Source organism: Schistocerca serialis, chromosome 1, assembly GCF_023864345.2.
Source record: "Schistocerca serialis cubense isolate TAMUIC-IGC-003099 chromosome 1, iqSchSeri2.2, whole genome shotgun sequence".
Taxonomy (NCBI): domain Eukaryota; kingdom Metazoa; phylum Arthropoda; class Insecta; order Orthoptera; family Acrididae; genus Schistocerca; species Schistocerca serialis.
This window is the reverse complement of record NC_064638.1, coordinates 174,725,232-174,752,676: the sequence shown is the minus strand read 5'-3', so window position 1 is coordinate 174,752,676 and position 27,445 is coordinate 174,725,232. Positions and strand designations below refer to the sequence as shown.

The window sequence follows — 27,445 nt, the reverse complement described above, 5'->3', positions numbered from 1 at the left end:
GTCGCGACAGGCGTGAATGGAGGGACGAATGGAGACGTGTCGTCTTCAGCGATGAGAGTCGCTTCTGCCTTGGAGCCAATGATGGTCGTATGCGTGTTTGGCGCCGTGCAGGTGAGCGCCACAATCAGGACTGCATACGACCGAGGCACACAGGGCCAACACCCGGCATCATGGTGTGGGGAGCGATCTCCTACACTGGCCGTACACCACTGGTGATCGTCGAGGGGACACTGAATAGTGCACGGTACATCCAAACCGTCATCGAACCCATCGTTCTACCATTCCTAGACCGGCAAGGGAACTTGCTGTTCCAACAGGACAATGCACGTCCGCATGTATCCCGTGCCACCCAACGTGCTCTAGAAGGTGTAAGTCAACTACCCTGGCCAGCAAGATCTCCGGATCTGTCCTCCGTTGAGCATGTTTGGGACTGGATGAAGCGTCGTCTCACGCGGTCTGCACGTCCAGCACGAACGCTGGTCCAACTGAGGCGCCAGGTGGAAATGGCATGGCAAGCCGTTCCACAGGACTACATCCAGCATCTCTACGATCGTCTCCATGGGAGAATAGCAGCCTGCATTGCTGCGAAAGGTGGATATACACTGTACTAGTGCCGACATTGTGCATGCTCTGTTGCCTGTGTCTATGTGCCTGTGGTTCTGTCAGTGTGATTATGTGATGTATCTGACCCCAGGAATGTGTCAAAAAAGTTTCCCCTTCCTGGTACAATGAATTCACGGTGTTCTTATTTCAATTTCCAGGAGTGTATTTGACACAGTGTGTGTGACTCGCTGTACTGCTTCCCAGGTTGTTGCCTGCTACACACCACCAGCCATACGGGTGTGTATTGCGGGTTGCCGAAGCTCAGGTTCGCTAGCTACGCTGCCCTCAGAGCCTCGACAGTAAGTCCCGCAACAGCGGACACGCGCCCGGTTGTCTTCAACAGAACTTGCAGCAGCTGCCACAATATCGCCTGGAGCCAGCCTCGCCGCTAGCGACTTATATAACGCTGTAGGGGCTCAGACAGTGCTTCAGTCTCGGGCACCACTTCTCTTCCATGAAATCACGTGCAACTGAAAGCCATGCTGGTATCATTCAGACAGGAGGGCGCCGCCTCGCTGCTCTCTACGTCAGTTGACGCTCCTGGCTTTAGCCGGCTATGCCTAGCAGTCCATCAACCGCACCTCACTTCGTCCATCCCACCTTACGGTCCACCCTCGAGCACCCGACTGCTCGCTGCCGACCCTGGCCTCAGAAACCTCATCCCTGTAAGAAGATTCCGGTGCAAAAGTGACTCAGTCAAGTAGTGCGACTCACGTCCCAAAAAACTGTGCCACTGTATTTTTTCATTACACTTAATCACCTTATCAGTGTTCCTTGCTATTTGGGTACATTAATTGTGGAGTGTTGCTCCCCTCTAAATACAAAACAGTGCGAAGAAGGGCCGAAGGATGTACCAGGATGCATGGCAACTACATGAGACACTATCTATGTTGTCTGCGCTACGTAACAGACAAATGGAAATCAGAGGACCGATTGGCCCATATTAACAGGTACTGCATTCGGCACATGTCATTTTGGATCCGTGTGCTTTTATAAGCGCCCAGTATGAAAACAACATTACTTGATCCAGCACAGAAGAGGCCCCTTTCACCCACCGAATATATCGATTAGGAGCCTAAAGAACAGGATGAAAGCATAGAGACTGCATCCTAAAATGGTGCAAATACTTTCAGAATGGCGTAACGGGACTAGAAGGGCCGACCCATAAAACATGCGAAATAAAACATGGAAGCAGAAATAGAAGAAGAAGGAGAAGAAGAAGAAGAATTCTTCGAGGGCTATTTGGAAAGAAAGGTCCGATCGGTTACGAAATGGAAACCACTGCGAAGATTCGATGAAGTTATGCTCAGATGTATTGGGCAGTGTCTCCACTACGCCTGTCGACAGTTCTGAGCCCTCAGTGAGCACGAAACGATACTTAGGAAATAGTGTCTCCTGCCAAATACGAGGGTTGGGTGATAGATTTCGCCTCATGTCATGAAATTCCACGTAACGTAACTGCCATACGTTTCCTTCTTCATGACAATTCTCGGCCGCACTCTTCAGAGGCGATGAAGATGCTCCTGCAGCGTTTTCGAAGGGAAATTTTTGTACACGTACAATACAGCCCGTAATTGGCTTCCCCTGAGTTTCATCTCTGCTCACATGAACCGCTGGCTATGCAGAAAGGATTTTGGCACAGACAACGACCGTGGCAAAATTGATGGAAAGCACAGGCGGCTGCTTTCTACGACGCGGGTATTGGGAAGTCGGTACAACGCTACGAGGAGTATCTAAGTAGGAGCGGTGACAATGTAGAGAAGTTTTTGGACCATTACCGAATCATTAACATCACCGGTGGCCTTTATTCCTTACGCTAGGAGCACATCGTCTAAAATTAGAAAAAATTTAAGGAGTTTTGGAGTATGTACTATCCACGTTTCAAGACTCGGTCGCTACTCGGCCTTGTGAAAGATGATTTGGGGCTTAGGAAGCCTGGTAGATACAAAATTTCGTGCCAGTATGGTTCAAATGGCTCTTAGCACTATGGGACTTAACTTCTGAGGTCATCAGTCCCATAGAACTTAGAACTACTTAAACCTAACTAACCTGAGGACATCACACACATCCATGCCCGAGGCAGTATTCGAACCTGCGATTGCAGCGGTGGCGCTGTTCCGGACTGTAGCACCTAGAACCGCTCGGCCACTCCGGCAGGCTTGCCAGTATGGGAAGGCCTATGTCGGTCGTTCGATTCGCACAGTTCACGACAGGTGCATGGGACATAGCCGTCGTACGAGGCTACACCAGACGGAAAAGTCGACGGTAGCAGAACATTGCTTAAGGAAGGGACGAAATTTTATGAAACTGTGATAGTTGCCAACACTTTCGGTTTTTGTAACAGTGTTGATAATGTGGCAAGTGAAATTAAGTTGGCGAATAATTTGATTAACAGAGACAATGGGTTCCCTCTTAGTAAGAAGTGGAACCCTGAACTATCCCGCATCAAAACAGAACGTTCTCCCGTGCTGCTACTCCGAGTGTTAAAGAATAGTCTCTGAGTGCGATATATCGCTGCCGCCGGTGCTCCATAAGGACGGTGCCACTTGCCGAGTCTTGGAAGGCAAAAACAATGTGGGCAGCGCATGCGCCGTGTACGATATTGGGGCCTATACAGGCGTCGATTTGCAGCCTTGGCATTAGTTCTCAGCGGGGCTCAGCAGCAGAAGCAGCGTTCTTCTGAAGATGGCGAACAGTTGTTTGCTGAAATACACTACTGCCCATTAAAATTGCTACACCAAGAGGAAATGCAGATGATAAACGGGTATGCATTGGACAAATAGATTATACTAGAACTGACATGTGATTACATTTTCACCCAATTTGGGTGCATAGATCCTGAGAAATCAGTACCCAGAACAACCACATCTGGCAGTAATAACGGCCTTGATACGCCTGGGCATTGTGTCAAACAGAGCTTGGATGGCGTGTACAGATACAGCTGTCCATGCTGTTTCAACAGGATACCACAGTTCATCAAGAGTAGTGACTGGCGTATTGTGAGGAACCAGTTGCTCGGCCACCATTGACCAGACGTTTTCAATTGGTGAGAGATCTGCAGAATGTGCTGGCCGGTGCAGCAGTAGAACATTTTCTGTACCCAGAAAGGCCCGACAGGACCTGCAACATGAGGTCGTGCATTATCCTGCTGAAATGTAGGGTTTCGCAAGGATCGAATGAAGGGTAGAGCCACGGGTCGTATCAGAACCGAAATGTAACGTCCACTGTTCAAAGTGCCATCAATACGAACAAGAGGTGACCGAGACGTGTAACAAATGGCATCCCATACCATCACGCCGGGTCATACACCATTATGGCGATGACGAATACACGCTTCCAATGTGCGTTCACCGCGATGTCGCCAAACACGGATGCGACCATCTTGATGCTGTAAAAAGAGCATGGGTTCATCCTAAAAAATGATGTTTTACCTTTCGTGCACCCAGGTTCGTCGTTGAGTACACCATCGCAGGCGCTCCTGTCTGTAATACAGCGTCAAGGGTAACCGCAGCCATGGTCTCCGAGCTGATAGTCCATGCTGCTGGAAACGCCGTCGAACTGTGGTTGTTGTCTTGCAAACGTCCCCATCTGTTGACTCAGAGATCGAGACGTGGCTGCACGATCCGTTACAGCCCTGCGGATAAGATGCCTTTCATCTCGACTGCTAGTGATACGAGGCCGTTGGGATCCAGCACGGCGTTCCGTATTACCCTCCTGAACCCACTGATTCCATGTTCTGCTAACAGTCATTGAATCTCGACCAACGCGAGCATCAATGTCGCGATACGATAAACCGCATTCACGGTAGGCTGCAATCCGACCTTTGATACGTGATGGTACGCATTTCTCCTCCTTACACGAGGCATCACAACAACGTTTCACGAGGCAACGCCGGTGAACTGCAGTTTGCGTATGAGAAATCGGTTGGAAACTTCCCTCATGTCAGCGCGTTGTAGGTGTCGCCACCGGCGCCAACCTTGTGTGAATGCTCTGAAAAGCTAATTATTTGTATATCACAGCATCGTCTTCGTGTCGGTTAAATTTCAGTCTGTAGCTAGTCATCTTCGTGGTGTAGCCATTTTAATGGCCAGTAGTGTAGAGGAGTAGCTGGAAGGTGTAGCTAATTGTTACAAATAACACATTTTTGATTTTCACTGTTGTTTCCATTTCGCGACCGATCATACCTTACTTCCGAAAAGCTTTCGTATTGGTCTTATGCTGCTAGCTCTGACACTTGCGACTGCTTCGGGGCCTGTCGAGAGAGGAGAGCGAGAGGAGTCGGGCGGCCGGCTCACCTGTACGTCGCCGTGGCAGAGGGCGCAGTGCGCGTTGCGGTAGGTGATGGCGGTGCGCCGGCTGGTGACGGGCATGCCGCCCACGGGGTCGACGGCGCTGAGGTGGTCCCGCGCCTCGCAGAGCGCGCGCGACTGCCCGTCCTCCCAGGAGGGCGGGCACGAGGTGCGCATGTAGACGCCGCCGAAGCGCCGCAGCGACACGCACTCGAACGTGGCGGCGCCGCGCCGCTGCTCGCTCGCCACGAAGTGCTCCGAGTCGACGCAGCAGTCGCCGTGGTGCGCGCAGCCCGGGTCGCACATGCAGTTGCGCTCGCGCCAGTCCACCAGCTCCGACGCCGTCTCCATGCGCGAGAAGCGGCCCGACGCCGGTGTTGTCGCCTGCGACGCGCACGTCGACTTGTCGTCGCACGTCCTGCAGCGAGAGGAGAGCCGCGTGTTATGCCAGCAGCGTACTGAGTTCTACAAGTAAAGGCTCACTCAGAAGTACCTCCTGACGTTTCAGAAGCCGACTGCGCGAAAACTACTCACATCGCCTTGGTTCCGAGAGTTCCGGAACCTGAACATAAAATTGTAGTAGAGATCAACACAAACATCATTTCTGTGGTGTCACCGCCAGACTCCACACTTGCTAGGTGGTAGCCTTTAAATCGGCCGCGGTCCGTTAGTATACGTCGGACCCGCGTGTCGCCACTATCAGTGATTGCAGACAGAGCGCCGCCACACGGCAGGTCTAGAGACACTTCCTAGCACTCGCCCCAGTTGTACAGCCGACTTTGCTAGCGATGGTTCACTGACAAAATACGCTCTATTTGCCGAGACGATAGTTAGCATAGCCTTCAGCTACGTCATTTGTTACGACCTAGCAAGGCGCAATTTTCAGTTACTATTGATGCTGTAAAACATATACTGTCAAGAGCGATGTTCACCAATTATGGATTAAAGTTAAGTATTCCAGCAGCTACGTACTTTATTTGCTAGTCTCAATTACTTTAACTGTTCCAACCTTACGCCAGCCTGCGTGAGCTTAAACGCGTGCCTTTCGGCTTCCTCCTAGTGGATTGGCTGTCTTGCCAATCCATAACAATTTCCATCTCCTTTTTTTCTCATGACAATTATACATTGCATATTGTACCACCATACAGCGAGACGTTCAGAGGTGGTGGTCCAGATTGCTGTACACACCGGTACCTCTAATACCGAGTAGCACGTCCTCTTGCATTGATGCATGCCTGTATTCGTCGTGCCATACTAGCCACAAGTTCATCAAGGCAATGTTGGTCCAGATTGTCCCACTCCTGAACGGCGATTCGGCTTACCTCCCTCGGAGTGGCTGGTGGGTCATGTCGTCCATAAACGGCCCTTTTCAATCTATTCCAGGCATGAAACTTCCTGACAGATTAAAACTGTGTTCCAGACCGAGACTCGAACTCGGGACCTTTGCCTTTCGCCAACAAGTGCTCTACCAACTGATCTACCCAAGCACGACTCACGCCACGTCCTCACAGCATTACTTCTGCCAGTACCTCGTCTCCTACCTTCCAAACTGAACAGAAGCTCTCCTGCGAACCTTGCACTCCTGAAAGAAAGGATATTGCGGAGACATGGCTTAGCCACAGCCTGGGGGATGTTCGCAGGCATGTTCGATAGGGTTCATGTCTGAGGAACACGTTGGCCACTCTAGTCGAGCGATGTCGTTATCCTGCAGGAAGTCATTCACAAGATGTGCACGATGGGGGCGCGAATTGTCGTCCATGAAGACGAATGCCTCGGCAATATACTGCCGATATGGTTGCGCTACCGGTCGGAGGATGGCATTCACGCATCATACAGCCCTTACGGGGCCTTCCATAACCACCAGCGACGTACGTCGGCCCCACATAATACCACCCCGAAATAGCAGGGTGACTCCAACTTGCTGCAGTCTCTTGACAGTGTGTCTAAGACTGGTTCCCTCCAAACAGGTCGACAATTGTCTGGTTGAAGGCATATGCGACACTTATCGGTGTAGAGAACATGATGCCAATCCTGAGCTGTCCATCCTGCATGGGCCCATCGCATCACCCTACATGGTGTTGTTGCACAGATGGTCCTCGCCATGGACGTCTGGATGGAAGTTTCGCATCATGCAGCCTATTGCGCACAGTTTGAGTCGTAACACGACGTCCTGTGGCTGCACGAAATGCATTATTCAACATGGTGGCGTTGCTGTCAGGGTTCCTCCGAACTACAATCCGTACGTAGTGGTCAACACTGCAGCAATAGCCCTTGGGCGGCCTGAGCGAGGTATGTCATCGACAGTTCCTGTCTCTCTGTATCTCCTCCATGTCCAAACAACATCGCTTTGGTTCACTCCGAGACGCCTGGACACTTCCCTTGTTGAGAGCCCTTCCTGGCACAAAGTAACAATGCGTACGCGATCGAACCGCGTTATTGACCGTCTAGGCATGGTTGAACTACAGACAACACGAGCCGTGTACCTCCTTCCTGATGGAATGACTGGAACTGATCGGCTGTCGGACCCCCTCCGTCTAATAGGTACTTTTCATGCATGGTTGTTTACATCTTTGGACGGGTTTAGTGACATCTCTGAACAGTTAAGGGACTGTGTCTGTGATACAATATCCACAGTCCGAGACCCTAGGTGATGCAAAACTTTTTTTGATGTGTGTACACGATAGAGGGGAACGAAGGACAGCTTACGACAAAATTGGTATGAAACATTTGTCGTTGTTTAAAAATCAGGTAAGGCTGCTTAACCAGAATTTTGTTTTTGTGTAAATTGTGGAAAAAGATTTCTGACCGAAACGACAAACAGCAAGAAAAGATTTTCTTAAGAAGAGGTTGCAAAAAATCAGCCAGCCATTAGGAAAGTAAAGATTTATTAGCCCTTGATCTAGGTTTCCATGTTTCTAAAAATATCTTCTTCGGAAGGAGTGGGTCTCGTTACATCACGTGGTAGGTTGTAGTAAAACAAGAATTATCACATACCAGGGCTTTAGACAGCAGCCAGATTACATTCAGCGTACTTCAGAATAAATGCCCACTGTTAAATGCCCACTCTATAGAAATATCGAAACCTGGGTCAAGGGCTAATAAACCTTTTTCGCAGCTGGTTGGCTGATTTTTCAACCTCTTCAGATTTATACAGTTGCTGATTCGCAACCATGTTAAGAAAAGTGTCGAGTAGTTCACAAAATATATGTATTAAATAAGTAAGAAATGTTTATGATTCACAAACAAATATATGAGAAACACAAGACGACAAAAAAAAAGGCCTGGTGAAAAAAACTTTTCAACTTGTACTCAGTTGAACTTGACACAACGCACTACATTTGTAGACTGAGGTTTTCTGTAAAGCAGTTTTGGGTGCTTCTTCAAAAGATTTTGATATAAAGATTTTCTCTTTTAAATCTTTGAGGTAGTTTTAAATTTTATGCCAAATCGTAAGACAACTTTTGGAACTCAATCTTAGCTTGCAGCATTACTTGGAATCTAAATCCTCATCCAGAATGAAATTTTCACTCTCCAGTGTAGTGTGCACTGATATGTAACTTCCCGGCAGATTAGAACAGTGTATCGACCCGAATCTCGAATTCGGGACCTGTGGCTTTCGCGGGCAAGTGCTCTACAGACTGACCTTCCCAAGCACTACTTACGACAAGTTCTCACAGCTGTCTCATGTATGTGCTTCAAAAATTTCTTCGTAATTTTCTTAAAATACTGGTTTTAAACACCACATCTGAGATGTGATAGATGTCTGTTACTTTCTACAACTGATATTAATTTCCTTTGCAGTATAGTTGAAGGCACATTGAAACGATCAGCAGCAGCCCTTTCGATGATTTCACCTTCCGAAACACTTGCAACAGCTCGCTTTACTAATAGGTCTCAGACACTTTGTGTCCTAATGTGTTACGTCTCATGAGACAGTATCCTGATGCCAACAGGCCGACGTTCATTCAACACAAGACTTTCTCTGACTGCAGGTGTGATCAGTTGCTGTTAAGTCTTCGAAGTACACACCCCACAAATAATTCACGGTATCCAGATATTGATGACTCCAGGTAATCTTGTATCGATGTATCCGATTTTCTGTATACAGATTGTATTGGGACCTGAAGGTAGCATTGTATGTATTGTATTGTACGTTAACCGGGGACTAGAAACGACGAAGAGGCTCCGTCCCCGCCGCAGCCGCAGTGGTCCACAACCCCACGACGACTACCGCAGTCCACTTCACCCTTCCACCGCCCCACACCGAACCCAGGGTTATTGTGCGGTTCGGCCCCCGGTGGACCTCCCCAGGTAACGTCTGACACCAGACGAGTGTAGCCCCTACGTTTGCGTGGTAGAGTAATGGTGGTGTATGCGTTCGTGGAGAGCTTCTTTGCGAAGCGATCGCCGACATAGTGTAGTTGAGGCGAAATAAGGGGAACCAGCCAGCATCCGCCGAGGCAGATGGAAAACAGCCTAAAAACATCCACAGACTGGCCGACTCACCGGACCTCGACAACAGTGCGCCGGGCGGATTCGCGCCAGGCGCCAGGCGCTCCTTCCCACTCCGGAAAGCCGTACTTTAGACCACTCGGCTAACCGGGCGGGCGAAGGTAGCATTTATGAGATGCCGAAATTGGTCATCTAAATAAAAGAATTTCTGAAAAAGTACGTCAGTTTGGCGTTTTTTTCTTTGGTAAATAACTTAGGAGAGGATACAATAGGTGTATGACACCCGAATCAAGGCATACTTTCAGTCCCCGTGGGGTGTTTTATCTTAATGAGTGGACTGCGGTAGTCGTCGTGAGGTTGTGGACCACTGTGGCTGCGGTGGGGACGGAGCCTCTCCGTCGTTTCTAGGTCCCCGGTTAACGTACAATACTTTCTTGCTCATTTATTTAGATTTGTTAATCAGTGCAATAACAGTAAACGATAACGTGTCTCAATACGTAGGGTTTATGACATAGCAAACGTCAATATGGGTGGAAGAGCACATGTGTAAAATTCACTGAAGTCCCTGCTACCTCACGGAGAAGCGCAACGACAACAGCATGTTTTGGAGATCTGTTCATTGGGTTGCCTACCTACAGGTGCGAATTAGTTGCACGTGACAGTACGAAGCACATGGTATGTTTACTCGTATTAACACGCCTGCCCATTAGTGGCGTACTCCGTAACTACACCACAGCGCATGTTACGGATCGAAACTTGGAGAGAAACTCTGTCAACTGGTGTGTGCGGCACTATTCTCTACGTCTCACACTAGCCTCCTGAAACCCTGTAGCTACTTATGAGCAACGGTCGAGGTACAATGGGCTGAACACGCTGTCGACACGTCTGAGGCAGCATATAAGACGGACAGTCATAAAGTTTTAAGTATCACCTCGAAAAAGTAAAGTTACTTAATTGTTATTTTTGTTCGTTTGCAGGTACGTGTCTACAGTCCTGGTGCCCATCGAAATTCCCCACAGTTCCGTAGCACACCACTAGAGCATGCAAAACAATACGGCGCAGCTCACCCATCTCCGCTTTATCAGTGGGTGCTGGGATTTCAGTGCGTACCAGGGACTGCAGACATGTTCCTACAATTAAATAAAAAAATTATATAACATTATTTTTTCGACATCATAATTGATATTTCATAAGTACCATTCGTCGTATCGCAGTACATCTACATACATGCACCGCAAGTCACCATACGGTACGTGGTGGAGGGCAATCTGTACCACTACTAGACATTTCCTTCTATGTTCCACTCTCAAACAGAGCGAGGGAGAGACGACTGTCCACAAGCATCCGTACAAGCCCTAATCTCTCTGACTTTACCTTCAGGACACTTACGCGAAATGTACGTTGGCGGCAGTAGAATCGTTCTGCAGTCAGCCTCAACTCCCGGTTCTCTAAATTTTTCGTACTAGCGCCCCTCGTAAAGAACGTCGCTTTTCCTTCAGTGATCCCCATTTGAGTTCCCGAGGCATCTCCGTAACATTTGCGAGTACAGCATTAGCAGTGTGTAACTTGACACAGTCACGTCGATTAAATATCTAGGCGTAACGGTGCAAAGCAGCACGAAATGTAATGAGCGTATAAGGATTGTAGTAGGGAAGATGAATGGTCGACTTCGGTTTATTGGGAGAATTTGTTATCTAGCGGTAACAAACCTAGCAGCCCGCCTCTAATTTGCTTCGATGTCTTCCTTTAATACGACCTAGTGTGGATCTCAAACACTCGAAAAATACTCAACAATGGCTCGCACTAGTGTCCTTCGCGCTGTCTCCTCCGCGAATGAACCACACTTTCCCAAAATTCTCCCAATAAATCGAAGTCGACCATTCGCCTTTCCTGCTACAATCCTTAAATGCTCATTCCATTTCATTCTGATTTGCACCTTTACGCCTAGATATTTAATCGGCATGACAGTGTCAAGTTACACAATACTAATGCTGTACTCGAACATTAAGGGTTTATTTTTACTACTCATCTGCAGTAACTTACATTTTTCTACACGTAGAGCTAGAAAGTCATCTTGTAACCTCTTGTAGGGACTCAACGACGAAACCTTCCCATACACCATACCATCATCAGCAAACAGTCGCAGACTGCTGCTTACCTTGTCCGCCAGATGATTTACGTATATAGAAAATAACAGCTGTCCTATTACACCTCCCTGCGGCACTCCTGACGATACTTTTGTACCCAATAGCAACATAGTTTGTACAAAGCATTTATTTTAGTCTTTTTCTTATGTGCTTTTGTGAAGAAGTAAATAGTGTTTGGGTGTTTATCTGTGTTGAAGAGTGTTTATAATTTTGTTCTAAGTGTTTTGGTTGCTTTACAAGTGTTAAATCGCAGTGGACTGACTAGGTAACCTTCTTTCATCACTCCCCCCCTCCCTTCCCCATAGCCTCTGACTGCTTTCGTTGCTGCACTTTGTTTCCGTAATTTTAAATAGTTTTACGTAGTAGAAATCGGACAGCGCGTTCGGACACATGGTGAATAGATCGCTGAGGAATCAGCTAGAATCTGCGTTGGCTGCAGTCGACGGGCCTTAGGCTCCTGTCCCAAGTTGCAAATGATTTCGGGGCACCAGTGCCGAAAGTCACGACACCTCTAGCGCCGTTGGATCCACCTGGAAGTCCCAGTTTCATTTCATCTTCCTCTGTGCAACATCTCTTTCAATTTGTCTGTACTCCAGGATTAGTAGCGGACAGTAGTGGGATCGCGTATCTCTAGGCAGAGGAAGAATGTGGGCACTTAACGCAGGCTTGTGCCCATATGCTATAGCAGCAGGTGTTGATAACACATTTGGGTTAGCACGGGATCCTGTTGAGCTTGATGTCGATTTTCCTGCCAAGTCCGGACAAACACGGGTGGCGGTTTGGTATCCATTCGGAGCTCCAAAGTCAGGTGGGTGAACGATCTGCTCAGGGAAGCAGTTGGCAGGTCGGGTAAGAAGAACAGTTTGCATTCGGTATACGTCTTAGGGAGTTTCCTCCGATATGGGAAGGAGACTCTGTCAATGGACACCGTATTGCGTACCAACGATTGCGAATCGTAGATCACGTTGGCACGAATGACTCCTGCTCCCTGAGTTTCGAAGCCAACCTCGGTTCCATTAGACAGATAGCTGAATCGATGAAGGCAGCTAGCCTTCTATTCCTACTTCCCTGTTTGTAGGACCGTACTCAGAATCGACCATGGCCTCCTGGTCTGGTTTCGGGTGCCAAAATCAGATACTTACACCCCGGATGCAGTATCCAGACGTCAGTTATAAGCTGGAGGATTATAGAACCTCCCTCAATAAGTCAGGCTCCCACTACACGAAGTGATTACTGAGGAAGCAGAGCACGTGTGCCACATACACGGGAGTATTTTAGGTTAGAGTAACATCTCTATAGGCTCGATGGAGAATTATGTATCACAATCTACGAAAAGAATACATTAGCCATGGTAAAAAAGAACAGGACGTTCGTCCTACCATGTTAATGATGTATTAGTTAGCATGGAGCATCCATAGTAAGCTCCTGAATTAATGTAGTTTACTAAAGGCCGACGTAATATAGGAAGAGAATGCTTATTGAAACTGGAAGTGAATACCACAGCTTACATTCAGTTTGTAATATATATCAGTAGGATAGAGCAGACGCCAGTAGTGGTTGCATATTTGTTGCTGTAAAGAATTCGTAGGATTTTATAGCATACTCGGAACGTGAAATAATCTCTTTGAGGAACAGAATCAAAGGTGGAACAGACATGATTACTGGGTGATTTTGCAGACCCCTTCATCAGAAGTTGTAGTGGCGAACTGCTGCAGAGAAAACTTGGAAAATATTGCGGATAAATTTCCTTATCATTTATTATATTCCAGTTGCTAGTTACAAAATGGGAGAGTCAGACGATGAAAACTTGTGTGTGAATGTACGGGATCTCTTTAGTAAAAATTACTTCGAATAGTTGCTCAGAAAACAGATTCATGAAGACAACGTTTTATATCTTATAGCAACTATTAGAAGAGTTCAGTCGCCAACTTGTCCACCAGAGCTGCGCTGGACATCTATACAGTTGCTCCCCATTCCCCTGAGTCTTGCCGACTGAGTGACATTTCGCGTCGACAATTATATGATTGATAGATGACGAAGTTCACACAATTTCCTGCCAATGAGACCATGAAACATAACGAAATTATTAATTGGTAAATAATACGATATCATATCATCCTTTTGAATCTTTAATTTATTATTAACATCAGACTTAACGCGGGGATATGTTGCTGAGGAGCGACAACGATATCGTTACTATCAATTTACGGACGCTAGCAGTCTTTCAGAAGAGGAGACTTCAATGCATGGTAGAGAGACGAACCGTTTCTACAAGAGCTGCTTTTCGAATGATAATGTGAAGTGCAATAGAATATTTTTATTTCACTAGCCCGCAGGTCGCTGTCTAGTACTTGGCGTCACTGTTTCTAGATCGCGCGGTCTCAGGTTCGATTCCCGGCCTGGTTTGTAGATATTATTCGCTCTGAGACTTGGTGGTTATGTTGTACTAATCATTTCATCTCATCTTTATGACAACATGGCGTCAAATAAAACGGCTTGGATTAGGGCCAGGTAGCTGAACAACCATAGACAGTGTCTCCAGACCAACAGTGCCACACGATCATTTCACATCATTTCACTGTTTACCTACCTCGTGATTAAAAGGACCTTCAAATATTCACACAGATTGGAAAAGATTTGTTCTTACACCACTAATTTAGATAATAATTACTATTCGTTGTTGTTCTTTGAATGTTTTGTTAAGTGGTGAAGATCGCAACAGATGCAGATTGCAGCAAATTCGAAGAGGGATTGTAGTGTGGCTTAAAAATAACACGATATTACTCGGGTTTTGAGAAAGAGCTCATGTTGTCACTGAATTGTCCCTGATGATGGCAGAAGTGGATATAAAGCGCAGACTTGCAATAGAAAGGAAAGTTTTTCTGCAAAAGAGAAATGTATTAAAGTACAATATAATTCTAGGAAAACTTTTCTGGAAGTTTTTTCCTGCAGTATAGCCTTATACAGAAGTAAAATGTGGATAGTAAACAGCATAGACAAGATGAAAATAGAAACTTTAGAAACGCGGTGCTACAGAAGAATGCTGAGGATTAGATGGATAGATCGTACAATTAATGAAAATGTCCTGAATCGATTCGAAGAGAAAAGAAATTTGTGGGACATTTTGACTAAAAGAATTCAGTCTTAGGCATAGCTAATTTGGTAATGAGGGAAAATTGGAGGATACAGATGCTATTACACAGAGATAAAGAGCCGTACACACTTTTGGCTACTATGCGAAGCTGCATCACACCACACTTATGAACGAAGATCAAGACAACATCTGGAAACCCCCGAAATGCGAAGATATCAACGACTTTTTCTAACGTTTGACGATATTTCTGAACATTCGTCTCCAGAGACAGTAAAGGTAGAAATGGTTTCTAGAAACTATAGTGTTATTTGGCAATGAATTGCTGTCAAATAAAGGTACATCTTCCAAATTAACTGTTAAATTTATCTATGTACCGTAACTTTTAACAATTTTTAACTTTTCAACAAAAATAAGGAAATACAATATGAATGTATCTAGTCTCGTCACAGTGATCTAGTTCTGACACGGTAAATCTTGCAGCGTCACGTACGCCGAACACAAGCCATTAAGAAGGCTTTTCACGCTGTCTGTGCAATAGGAATTTTACAGTCGTTTAACCCACAATATGATGCTTTCTTTCTCGATTGTAGCCGTATTTACGAGCCTCTGCATTTTTGCGCCAAATATGTGGAAAACATGTGCAGTCGCCATCTTTTGATACTCCGAACAGTGGAGGAAGGCAACAATCACAGCCATTCGCACACAGAACGTGGAAGCTGACGTGGACATGAAGCCGACGAAGTTTGTGTTGTCACAAAGCGGAAATTCATGTTGCGAAGCATGAAAGGCATTAAGTCTTGTCGTGTTTCGGAAATATGCTACGAAACATGAACCAGTATGATGCAAGATATTCTTCTACGACATAGACTGAACTGAGCGGACGCCGTGTTGGAATGGAACACAGGTTTCAAAGGTAACGTAGGATATTTGGTGGTTTTTGTGTTAGACCTGTTTCACTGCACCAGCACATTAAGGATATATCAAAAGCGCGTAATTTTTTATACGATTTGATTTAATAAAAAGCCTGGAAACAGTACGTCCTTGGTTAAAAGTGCTCATATCTTTAAGAGACACCCGTTTCAGTTCGTCGTTGATCCATTAACTCAGTTTTTTTATTACAGTGGGCAGCGATCCCCCCTGACGGAACACGCTGAGTTACCGTGCCGCTGAGCCACTGAGGGCACGGAAGATAGTGCGACTGCAGGGACTATCTCGAGCATGCCTCCCGTGAGACTCACATTCTCGCCTTGTATGTCCACACACTACATTCGTAGTGTCCCAATCCAACACATTCATTACTCGTGGAAGACATTCTTACCAAGTCCCGTAAGAGTTCGGGGAATATGTGTACATTCGCACAGAAGAAGAAGGTCATGGCCGCTATATACTTATATGGATACGGTGTCTGTTCTTTCGGACACGTCCGAAAGAACAGACACCATATCCATGTAAGTATAAAAAGTATTCGGATAACATTCTCCAGGCATTTCTGAAATACAAACCTTTTCATCGGATTGAAACAAAAAATAAAGTGACTAATCACTTCAAATCATTCGTTTCCAGTGATCCATCGTCCAATGGCGTCACTCTTTACGCAACCTCAAGCGTCGATTAGCAGTGACTATAGAAATTTGTGACTAATGAGTAGCTGCTTGGCCATTGTAACCCTAGTTTTTAGCTTCATACGCACAACCACTGTGCTAGCTGGGGTGCCGGTCGCAGTTTGTAACTCGCGAGTGAATCCTACCGCTGATTTCACGCTATTTTTTACAACCACCCTCCGCAATACTGGACGATTCCTGTCCGCCACTACATGAGGTCTCCCTGGTCTTAGCTGTAGTGGTTAATTCCCGTTTTCCTTTGTTAATCACAGCATCAACACTCGACTTGAGCAGCTTTAGAAGGGTTGAAACGTCTCCGATGAATCTGGAACCCAGGTTACATCCAATGCCTAGCCAACGTTCGAAGTCACTGGGCTCTCGTTACCTGCCCATTCTGCTGTTACTCTTTCTCTAGTGACGACACAACACCACCCGTCTCATTTTATACTGGTGGACCCGCCTCTAGTGGTGAATTCCACATTACGTAGGCATGTCCTGATATTTTTGATCAGCTTGTGTAGTAGATTAACTAGGAAGACGTGAGGCAAAAAGTTAGAAATACGAAGATTAATATCATTTGTATTCTGTGTACATGTGGCGTAATAGGTAACGGACTACTCTCTTGAGTTGATCACCTGTGTGACATATCCGCAAAGAAGTAAAACTGTAACACTTACACTTTATCTAACCTTGTATATTATTTCAAATAAACCTGGCCAAAAAAATTTTTGTTCCTCTTACATATCTGAGAACATACTGAGATTCAAGGGGAGCAGATAATGAAAGATAAGATTTACAAAGTTAAACATAAAAAATACTGTGAAAGAAAACACAAATGCATCACCAAATTGAAGTGTTTTTGTTCGAAAGTGGGCCTCTCTGAAATCATAGTGACCTTCGATGTACCGTGCCTCTCCATCGCATGCACTTCAAACTGTTTGGTCTCCCCTTAGGATTCTGTCGACATAGTGGTCGGGACGTCGCTGCTAAGCTGTCGCCGCTCCTCAACTGCTGTCTTCTTGGGGTCGTCCCTGTGCGATGAGGGTTCGTTCGACGACATACTGCATGCATCTACTGGTCTCAAGCACGATCAGGGTCGGGTCAACAGATATCGCAGGGCCTTGCACCTCGTTACTTTCTCTTTCCTGGAAGTACGCGTGGTGTATTCAAGCATTTTCGTCTTCAAAGGCGACCCATCGCCGAAATGCTGTCGGGATGAGCAGAAGGTTGAGGTATCCTGTCTCATACTGCGCAGTCCTCAAATTACCTTCTATAGCGATGAGAGGCTCCGACATCGGTGAATAATATTGGCCGACAACATGAGGGACCCATCATCACAGAAAACACACGTAGTAGAGTAAGTTTGTCTCACTGTTGTCAACATTAATGTGACACGTTTTGATGTTGGCCATTAAAGTCAAGCTGCGCCATAAATTTCTTTTTTCCTCAATTCGATTCAGTATCTTCTCATTCGCTATTAGATCTACTCACGTAATCTTCAGCATTCTTCAGTAGCATCACCATCGTATTTAGAAAGCTTCTGTTCTCTTCTTTGCATAGTTTATCGTTCACCCCCAGGTTACAGTCCAGACGAATCTTCGGAAAGGCCACCTAACAGCCATATTTACATACGATATCAACAAAATTCTCTTTCTTATAAATGCTTTTTTTTAAATATTGCTTGTCTACGTTTGGTTATCATCAGATATCTGGCCAGATAGTGAAACTCATCAACTACTTTTAGCGCCTCATTTAGTCATCTCATTCCTTCAGCAGTGCCTGATTCAGTTTGACTACATCTCATTACTCTTTTTTTAGTGTCGTTGATATTCATCTTATACCGTTTTTCCGTTCCGCACGACTGATTGCCCAAGCCCGTTGCCGTCTCAAAGAGAATTACCGTGTCGTTAGTGGGACCGACGACCTCGCTGTTTGGTCCCCTCCCCCGAATCCACCAACCAACCAAGTCATCAGCACATCAAAATATTTTATTCTGTGCCCTTAATTTTAATTTCCTTTTCCAAATTTCTCCTTGGTTTGCTTCACTGCTTCCTCAATGAACATAACCTCTCAACTACTGCTTCCATTTCATGTACCCCTTACTGTCATACACTACTGGCCATTAAAATTGCTACACCAACAAGAAATGCAGATGATAAACGGGTATTCATTGGACAAATATATTATACTAGAACTGACATGTGATTACATTTTCACGCAATTTGGGTGCATAGATCCTGGGAAATCAGTACCCGGAACAACCACTTCTGGCCGTAATAACGGCCTTGATACGCCTGGGCATTGAGTCAAACAGAGCTTCGATAGTGTGTACAAGTACAGCTGCCCATGCAGCTTCAACACGATACCACAGCTCATCAAGAGTAGTGACTGGCGTATTGTGACGAGCCAGTTGCTCGGCCACCATTAGCCAGACGTTTTCAGTTGGTGAGAGATCTGGAGAATGTGCTGGCCAGGGCAGCAGTCGAACATTTTCTGTATCCACAAAGGCCCGTACAGGGCCTGCAACATGAGGTCGTGCATTATCTTGCTGAATGTAGGGTTTCGCAGGGATCGAATGAAGGGTAGAGCCACGGCTCGTAACACATCTTAAATGTAACGTCCACTGTTCAAAATGCCGTCAATGCGAACAAGAGGTGACCGAGACGTGTAACCAATGGCCCCCTATACCATCACGCCGGGTGATACGCCAGTATGGCGATGACGAATACACGCTTCCAATATGCATTCACCGCGATGTCGCCAAACACGGATGCGACCATCATGATGCTGTAAACAGAACCTGGATTCATCCGAAAAAATGACGTTTTGCCATTCGTGCACCCAGGTTCGTCGTTGAGTACACCATCGCAGGCGCCCTGTCTGTGATGCAGCGTCAACGGTAACCGCAGCCGTGGTCTCCGAGCTGTTAGTCCATGCTGCTGCAAACGTCGTCAAACTGTTCGTGCAGATGGTTGTTGTGTTGCAAACGTCCCCATCTGTTGACTCAGGAATCGAGACGTGGCTGCACGATCCATTACAGCCATGCGGATAAGATGCCTGTCATCTCGACTGCTAGTGATACGAGGCCGTTAGGATCCAGTTCGGCGTTCCGTATTACCCTCCTGAACCCACCGATTCCATATTCTGCTAACAGACACTGGATCGCGACCAACGCGAGCAGCAATGGCGCGATACGATAAACCGCAATCGCGATAGGCTACAATCCGACCTTTATCAAAGTCGGAAAGGTGATGGTACGCATTTCTCCTCCTTATACGAGGCATCACAACAACGTTTCCCTAGGCAACGCCGGTCAACTGCTGTTTGTGTATGAGAAATCGGTTGGAAACGTTCTTCATGTCAGCACGTTGTAGGTGTCGCCACCGGCGCCAACCTTGTCTGAATGCTCTGAAAAGCTAATCATTTGCATGTCACAACATCTTCTTCCTGTCGGTTAAATTTCGTGGTGTAGCAATTTTACTGGCCAGTAGTGTATTTTACTTAGGACGCTCCGATGCACTAGCCTCTATTGCTCTTGCGGCATCTCAGTTAACTCGGATAGCAGCGACTGCGAGTGGCGACGGTAATGCGACTTCCAGGAACGTGCGGTCGCAGCCCGTCGGCCGCGCCACTCCCACGAGGAGGCTGCGTTCCTCAGGTCTACTACCGGGACGGCCGCGCAGTCGCGAGCAGGCTCCAGGCAGGCAGCGCTAACCCAGTTGTCGCAGGAATCCGATCCGGCGGCGGCTGCTTTTTGCGGCTGAATCCGCGTCCAGGCACCGCCATACCCGGAGCTGTGCGTGGCTTGCACTCGTGGGACTTGTCCCGTACCTGCGGCAACGCACATCCGTCACGAGAGAGCGCAGACATGCGTCACTCAGCGAGCGGAAAGCCTTGCGACACGACAGCAGTCGCCTAAAGCTGCATTCACAGTGGCACCGACGACAGTCGTCAGACTCTGTCACCGTAGGTCGCCCGATAACATTGGAGACAGCGTGGTCATAGTGCGTCCGGTCTCCTTCCTCAATTTTTGGCAGTGTCAAGGAGGTTAGGTTAGTAGGTTAGGTTAGAAACTATTGTACGTACACTGAAGCGCCAAAGAAACTGTATAGGTATACGTATTCAAATACAGAGATATGTAAACAGGCAGAAAAACGGCGCTGAGGTAGCAATGCCTTTATAAGAAGATAAGTGTCTGGCGCAGTTGTTAGATCGGTTACTGCTGCTACAATGGCATATTATCAAGATTTAAGTGAGTTTGAACGTGATGTTTCAGTCGGCGCACGAACAATGGAGCACAGCATCTCTGAGGTGGCGATGAAGTGGGGATTTTCCCGTACGACCGTTTCACGAGTGTACCGTGAATACCGGGAATCCGGTAAAACATCAAAACTCTGACAAAGCTGCGGGCGGAAAAAGATTCTGCAGAAACGGGACTAACGACAACTAAAGAGAATCGTTCAACGTGACAGAAGTGCAACCGTTCCGCAAGTTGCTGCAGATTCCAATGCTCGACCATCAACAAGTGTCAGCGTGCGAACCATTCAACGAAACATCATCGATATGAGTTTTCGGAGCCGAAAGCCCACTCTTGTACCTCTGATGACCGCACGACACAAAGTTTTACGCCTCGCCTGGGCCCATCAAGACCGACATTGGGCAGTTGATGACTGGAAACATATTTCCTCGTCGGACGAGTCTCGTTACAAATTGTATCGAACGGATGGACGTGTACGGGTATGGAGATAACATTATGATTCCATGGACCCTGCATTTCAGCAAGGGACTGTTCAGGCTGGTGGGGGCTCTGCAATGGTGTGGGTCGTGTGCAGTTGGAGTGATATGGCACCCCTGATACGTCAAGACACGACTCTGACAGGTGACACGAACGTAAGCATCCTGTCTGATCACTTGCATCCATTCATCTCCATTGTGCATTCCGACGGACTTGGGCAATTCCAGCAGGACAATGCGACACCCCACACGTCCAGAATTGCTACAGAGTGGCTGCAGGAACACTCTTCTGAGCTTAAACACTTCCGTTGGTCACCAAACTCCCCAGAAATGAACTTTACTGAGCATATCTGGGATGCATTGCAACGTGCCGTTCAGAAGAGATTTCCACCGCCTCGTACTCTTACGAATTCATTGTGTTAATTCACTTCAGCACTACTTCAGGCATAAGTCAAATCCATGCCACGTCGTGTTGCGGCACTTCTGCGTGTTCGCGGTGGCCCTACACGATAATAGGCAGGTAAACTAGTTACTCTGGCTCTTCGGTGTATGAGGTAGGGTGGAGTGGACGCCACGAAGCCTCTGTGATTGGGTACGAGTGCTGCCTAACGGATTCTGCCATTAAAAAGACGCCGTATGCATGTGAATGAGCTGAGCTTTCATGTGTGGTAAAGAACTTGGCGCGTACTATACACTATGTCCTCAGTTATCGGAATAACCAGACAAGTATGAGATGACGCGAGGAAAGTTCTGTTACATACTCCAGATAATTCGTGGTGACCTTGAAAAGCACATTATATACACTCTGCTTCGCTGTATTTATTTAAAACTGTGCAGACGTATGTCAATTAACCTTCTGTGACTGTCGTTTAGCACACGAGTGAAAGACAAGCATAAATTGTAGCATAAGATACTCTGAAAACCTAAAGCACTGAAAAATGGAAATACGTATAGTACATCACATTTGCAAACCATTTCATATTAACAGAATCACTACCTTACTGGCACAAAATGGCAATAAGCAATAATAATAATTTGTAGACAAGTAATGACAACCTACCACAAAAACGTTCCAACTCAATAGCTATAATCATATAAGATACGCCACCCTTTCGACCTGAACAAATTATTTTTTTAAGGTTATAATCTATGCCTAAAATTTCCAAAAAAGATACTGCCTTTTGAGGTTTCGAATAAACCTGTGAGTCCATAGATTCTGAACTATATCCCTATTACGATATTTTCATCCTCAGGATGCCACAAACACACTCTTTCTTGGACTAAACTTATTCGTTTCTCACGCTCAATATTCCGTGTGCAAGAACGTCCGTCGATTTGACCGAAGAAAACAAATTGATCTGAATTTCACCAATCGTTGTCCGAAATCTGTACGTTTGGGAGATAAGATCGGCTGTAGTGTGACCGCGCACGTAGCGGTGTACCAATTTGAAGAGATCGGCCTTCTCCGGCCGATGTCGGTTGTCGTCGGAATCCACCACTGTGCCCGCAGCCTAAGGTTGGGGCCACGCGAGCGGAATATGTGCGGAACATCAGCTGCGCGGTAAATGGTCGCACTGCTATGGCGCACGGGATGGATGCGACAGTCCCGCAACGTCTGCGGCTGTGGAATACTGCAGCTTGCCAGCCTCATTACCCATACCGAGACGGAAATCGCATGGCAACAGCTGCAGTGCTACGGGCCAGGAGAACAATTGGGCAGTTCATACGGGTGGTGCGGCAGGTGTGCATAGAGGGGCCAGGAGACAACAGGCAGCCAGTGCTGGGAGCAGAGCGGGATGGCCAGCTGACAGACAACACGCACTGCTGTGTTCTCCGTCGGGCGTGTGTGTGCCTACAAAGCGTGTTCCTCAATGTGCCCTGTAGGTAGTGAGAAAATCGACACTGAAATTTTGATGATGGAGGACTAGAAGAAGCCTTGTATTTCGGGCATATGGACTGATGAATACAAAGATAGAACCAAAATCGATAGGACATTGCATGATATTTGCTGTCAACAATTTCTTATATTTCGCAGAGCCAAGTTGAGAGAATCTGTTGCTGTTTCTTTTGGCCTCTCCATTACTATAATAATACTCTGGGTTACAAGAGCAGTCGAAATTATATCAGAATTGGTGATATAATTTCCCCAAATGGGTTACTCATTTTTATTTGGAAATTCGTCAGAGAGACAGATTTTGAGAAACTACATTTTTTTATTGTTAGCATGTTACACCATGCTTCTTCCGACACCATCTAGTAAAAATACTAATGCAGTTGCAATTACAACGGAATACAATAACGAGGTTTAAAAAATGGAACTAAGGGCAAGGCAGATAAAATATTTACGAAAATTCACAATAATGTGATTTTTGAGGTGTTAATTGATGGTTGGATACTAGGAAACATGATAAATATACTTATTGCATTAATGCAGAGTGTCGCGGCGATAACATTGAATAAAATGCTCTCGGGTTTCCAACCACGTCAATTGCTTAAAATTACACGAGCTTTCGGCCAAGCACTCCTTGGGCATTGTCAAGTGGTATGACTGCCAGTGGGCTGTTGGTGCGCCCTTATATACGCTAGCTGCCAGCTGTGACGTCACTGGTGCCCCTGACATTGCCATAATGGGCATGTTTTGAGTCGGCGTTCGATGTGCCCTCTTCAACCGCACGAGCGCTGGATCCCACGCAGCGCTGAGCTGCAAGCCACCGTTTCTATTCAGGGTGTTTGCGGTAATTTTTATTTCAATAGCTAGATCAAATCAATCTTCAGGCCTCCAACGAAAATCCGTCAGTTAAAGACGCAGTAGGACTCAGAACACCTGGAGTCTACGATATACCTAGTCAGTGTGGCCAGAAGTACATCGGACAAACAGTGCGCACTGTGGAACAACGCAGGAAAGAACATGAGAGGTATCATCGCCTACGCTATCCAGAGCGATCTGCGTTAGCTGAGCATGCGTTAGAAAACGGTCACCACATAAAATTTGACTATACCTGTCGTGCCTCGCACTAACAGCTTCTGGGACAGTTTAATAAAGAAAGCTACTGAAATTTGGAAAGCGAAAGGGCTCAGGTGTATACGACGTATTTCCAGACGGTTCTACAATACTTTTTAAACACTATTCCGTCTGAATCTTTTCCAAACGAGTCAATGTTGACAAAAACGAATCTGTAATCTCAGTCGGCCACTGCTAGAAGAACTTTGCAAAAGAAGTCCTTATAATTGTAAATCAGTGACCACTCGTTTTTGCCTTCACCAACCATACGTGTTTACCATCGATTGCCCCTGTGCAGTTCGGAACAAAATGGTTCAAATGGCTCTGAGCACTATGGGACTTAACTTGTGAGGTCATCAGTCCCCTAGAACTTAGAACTACTTAAACCTAACTAACCTAAGGACATCACACGCAGCCATGCCCGAGGCAGGATTCGAACCTGCGACCGTAGCGGTCGCGCGGTTCCAGACTGAAGCGCCTAGAACCGTTCGGCCACCCTGGCCGGCTAGTTCGGAACAGTCACATGGGTTTAGGATACGTTTGCAATGTTCTTCGACTTGTCCTCTGACAGCTGAGGCAGACACTGTTAAAGCAATGTAGCCGAAGATCGCACAGCACACTGATCTCACTGTGTCACCGGCTGTACGTGCAGTGCAGGTCGGTTGAGAAATACACTAAGCAACAACAGGTAGCCAAAGGCCTAAACCAAAGAGTAAAATGTATAAAACTTATGGTCGTATTTAATTATTTAATGATGTTAATGATTTCGAAGTTGACGTTAATTTTCGGTTAATTTTTTTTCTCTCTCGTAGGCCAGAAGGCTCAACAAAAGCGGCGAAACATTGTCGAAAAAATACAAAGAAAGTGAAGATGTCAGGCTCAGAAGCGGTGAAAGAATTTAGTTATGTGTATGCTGACTAATTGAGGTTCTTGGCACTTGGTTTAGAAGCAACAGATTCAACTTCAGGCCCATAGGAAGATGAAATAAGGACGTGGAGCTTTTGGACTCATCTCTGGTGGAAGCCAACGCCGGCAATCAAGTGATGTTAGATGACTCTTTAATATCAGCGCAGACGTCAGTAGGCTCATCAGTTCTACAAAAGAAAATATCAGTCAGGAGGGTGAAACGTGACCTTGAAACTAATGGACGCAAATTCCAGGATAGGGCTTCAATTCCTTCTCTTTCCTCTGAGAATGAAGATAAATCGTTTTTAAAATCCTTGTTGCCCACTTTGCGTAAGTTTGATCCGGAACCTAGTACTGCGAATGCCTGTCTCTAGTTTTAAAATAAAAATAACTCTTAGTGCAATCTTAACTTAAAGTGTTGCTGAAACTGACTTCATAAACCACCTACGAAACAGAAACGCGAAGCGCACCTCCACATAACGTGCGGCCACAGCCTAGAGTGTGGCAAGTCGTGGTCCGTTGCATCCAAACCCCAATAAATATGGCTCATTTATTCGGGAATGAAAGAGGTATGGATCTCATTCACAACGTTAAAATCAATTTAGATGTATTAGCTACATTTGGTGTGCAGCGTTATATGTTCTAAAATGCACCAAACGCAAACTGGCAAGCGACGACATTTTTTTACGGCAAACTTTTCAAAATTAGTGCTGTGCTTTACTTTCCTTCGATACATCACAGTAAGTGTGGGCAATAAGGAAAAGAAAGCCAGTTCATTATCAAGCTGTGATTTCAGACTATAAGATTCGTAAAAGTAAACTTAATTTATCCACCGCTTAACTCACAATCGAATGAGAAAGATTGCATAGCTCAGAACACATGTAAGTCCGAAAACTGTGCTACCGTATCCCTTGCGGAGCTTGATATGTCGGTTGAGCATTGCCCGTAAAACGAAGTACGAGAGTCTTGGTTGATGCAGCCATGTATTGGGATTCTGTTATGAAGGCGGTGCCTGAGATTATAACAAACAACAACAATTTTAACAGAGACCAGAATTACCACCAAGCAGGACGTGAGAGAGGGCTTTGGATATCGAAAGGAAGCAAAGACTGGTGCTTGATGCTTGTAGGGAGGCGGGAGCGGCAACTTTAAAAGAGGCGACGGCTCCTTACGTCACTTGGAAGTTGCAGTTCGACGGCGGGCCGGAGCTGCTTTGAGCTGCCCAAGTGACCTTCCGCGCTCATGTCGTTTCGGCTAATAGGTGCCAGAGGCTGCAGTCGTACCTATATGAACGGTAAACCGTGCCAGCTCCCCTGTCACCATTAACAACACCAACTCCCACACCTTCCATCTCACTGCAGGCGAGCCCCAAGGCTGCGTCATCTCGCCTCTCCTCTATCTCTTCTACACGGCCGATATGCCCAAACCACCTCCAGCAGCCAACCTCCTTCAGTATGCTGACAGCGCATTCCGTGCTCTCTATCCTACACTCCAGAAATCAGAACGATCCCTCCAAAGCCATCTTAATCTACGAGGTGCATTCAAGTTCTAAGGCCTCCGATTTTTTTTTTCTAATTAACTACTCACCCGAAATCGATGAAACTGGCGTTACTTCTCGACGTAATCGCCCTGCAGACGTACACATTTTTCACAACGCTCATGCCATGATTCCATGGCAGCGGCGAAGGTTTTTTTAGGAGTCTGTTTTGACCACTGGAAAATCGCTGAGGCAACAGCAGTACGGCTGGTGAATGTGCGGCCACGGAGAGTGTCTTTCATTGTTGGAAAAAGCCAAAAGTCACTAGGAGCCAGTTCAGGTGAGTAGGGAGCATGAGGAATCACTTCAAAGTTGTTATCACGAAGAAACTGTTGCGCAACGTTAGCTCGATGTGCGGGTGCGTTGTCTTGGTGAAACAGCACATGCGCAGCCCTTCCTGGACGTTTTTGTTGCAGTGCAGGAAGGAATTTGTTCTTCCAAACATTTTCGTAGGATGCACCTGTTACCGTAGTGCCCTTTGGAACGCAATGGGTAAGGATTACGCCCTCGCTGTCCCAGAACATGGACACCATCATTTTTTCAGCACTGACGGTTACCCAAAATTTTTTTGGTGGCGGTGAATCTGTGTGCTTCCATTGAGCTGACTGGCGCTTTGTTTCTGGATTGAAAAATGGCATCCATGTCTCATCCGTTGTCACAACCGACGAAAAGAAAGTCCCATTCATGCTGTCGTTGCGCGTCAACATTGCTTGGCAACATGCCAAACGGGCAGCCATGTGGTCGTCTGTCAGCATTCGTGGCACCCACCTGGATGACACTTTTCCCATTTCCAGGTCGTCGTGCAGGATTGTGTGCACAGAACCCAGAGAAATGCCAACTCTGGAGGCGATCGGTTCAACAGTCATTCGGCGATCCCCCAAATCAAGTCACTCCTCTTTCTCGATCATGTCGTCAGACCAGCTTGTGCGAGCCCGAGTTTGTTTCGGTTTGTTGTCACACGATGTTCTACCTTCATTAAACTGTCGCACCCACGAACACACTTTCGACACATCTGTAACTCCATCACCAAATGTCTCCTTCAACTGTCGATGAATTTCAATTGGTTTCACACCACGCAAAT

The 27,445-nt window shown here is 46.5% G+C and overlaps 1 protein-coding gene across 1 annotated transcript in view; it reads right to left on the bottom strand.

Moving 5' to 3' along the window:
- The window catches only part of LOC126458215 (uncharacterized), a 447,624-nt gene that overhangs the window by 61,878 nt on the left and 358,301 nt on the right, over nucleotides 1-27,445 (bottom strand). Inside the window, exon 4 of the mRNA XM_050095145.1 lies at nucleotides 4,899-5,310. Coding sequence (XP_049951102.1) covers nucleotides 4,899-5,310 — 412 coding nt within the window. The remainder of the gene's footprint in view (nucleotides 1-4,898; nucleotides 5,311-27,445) is intronic.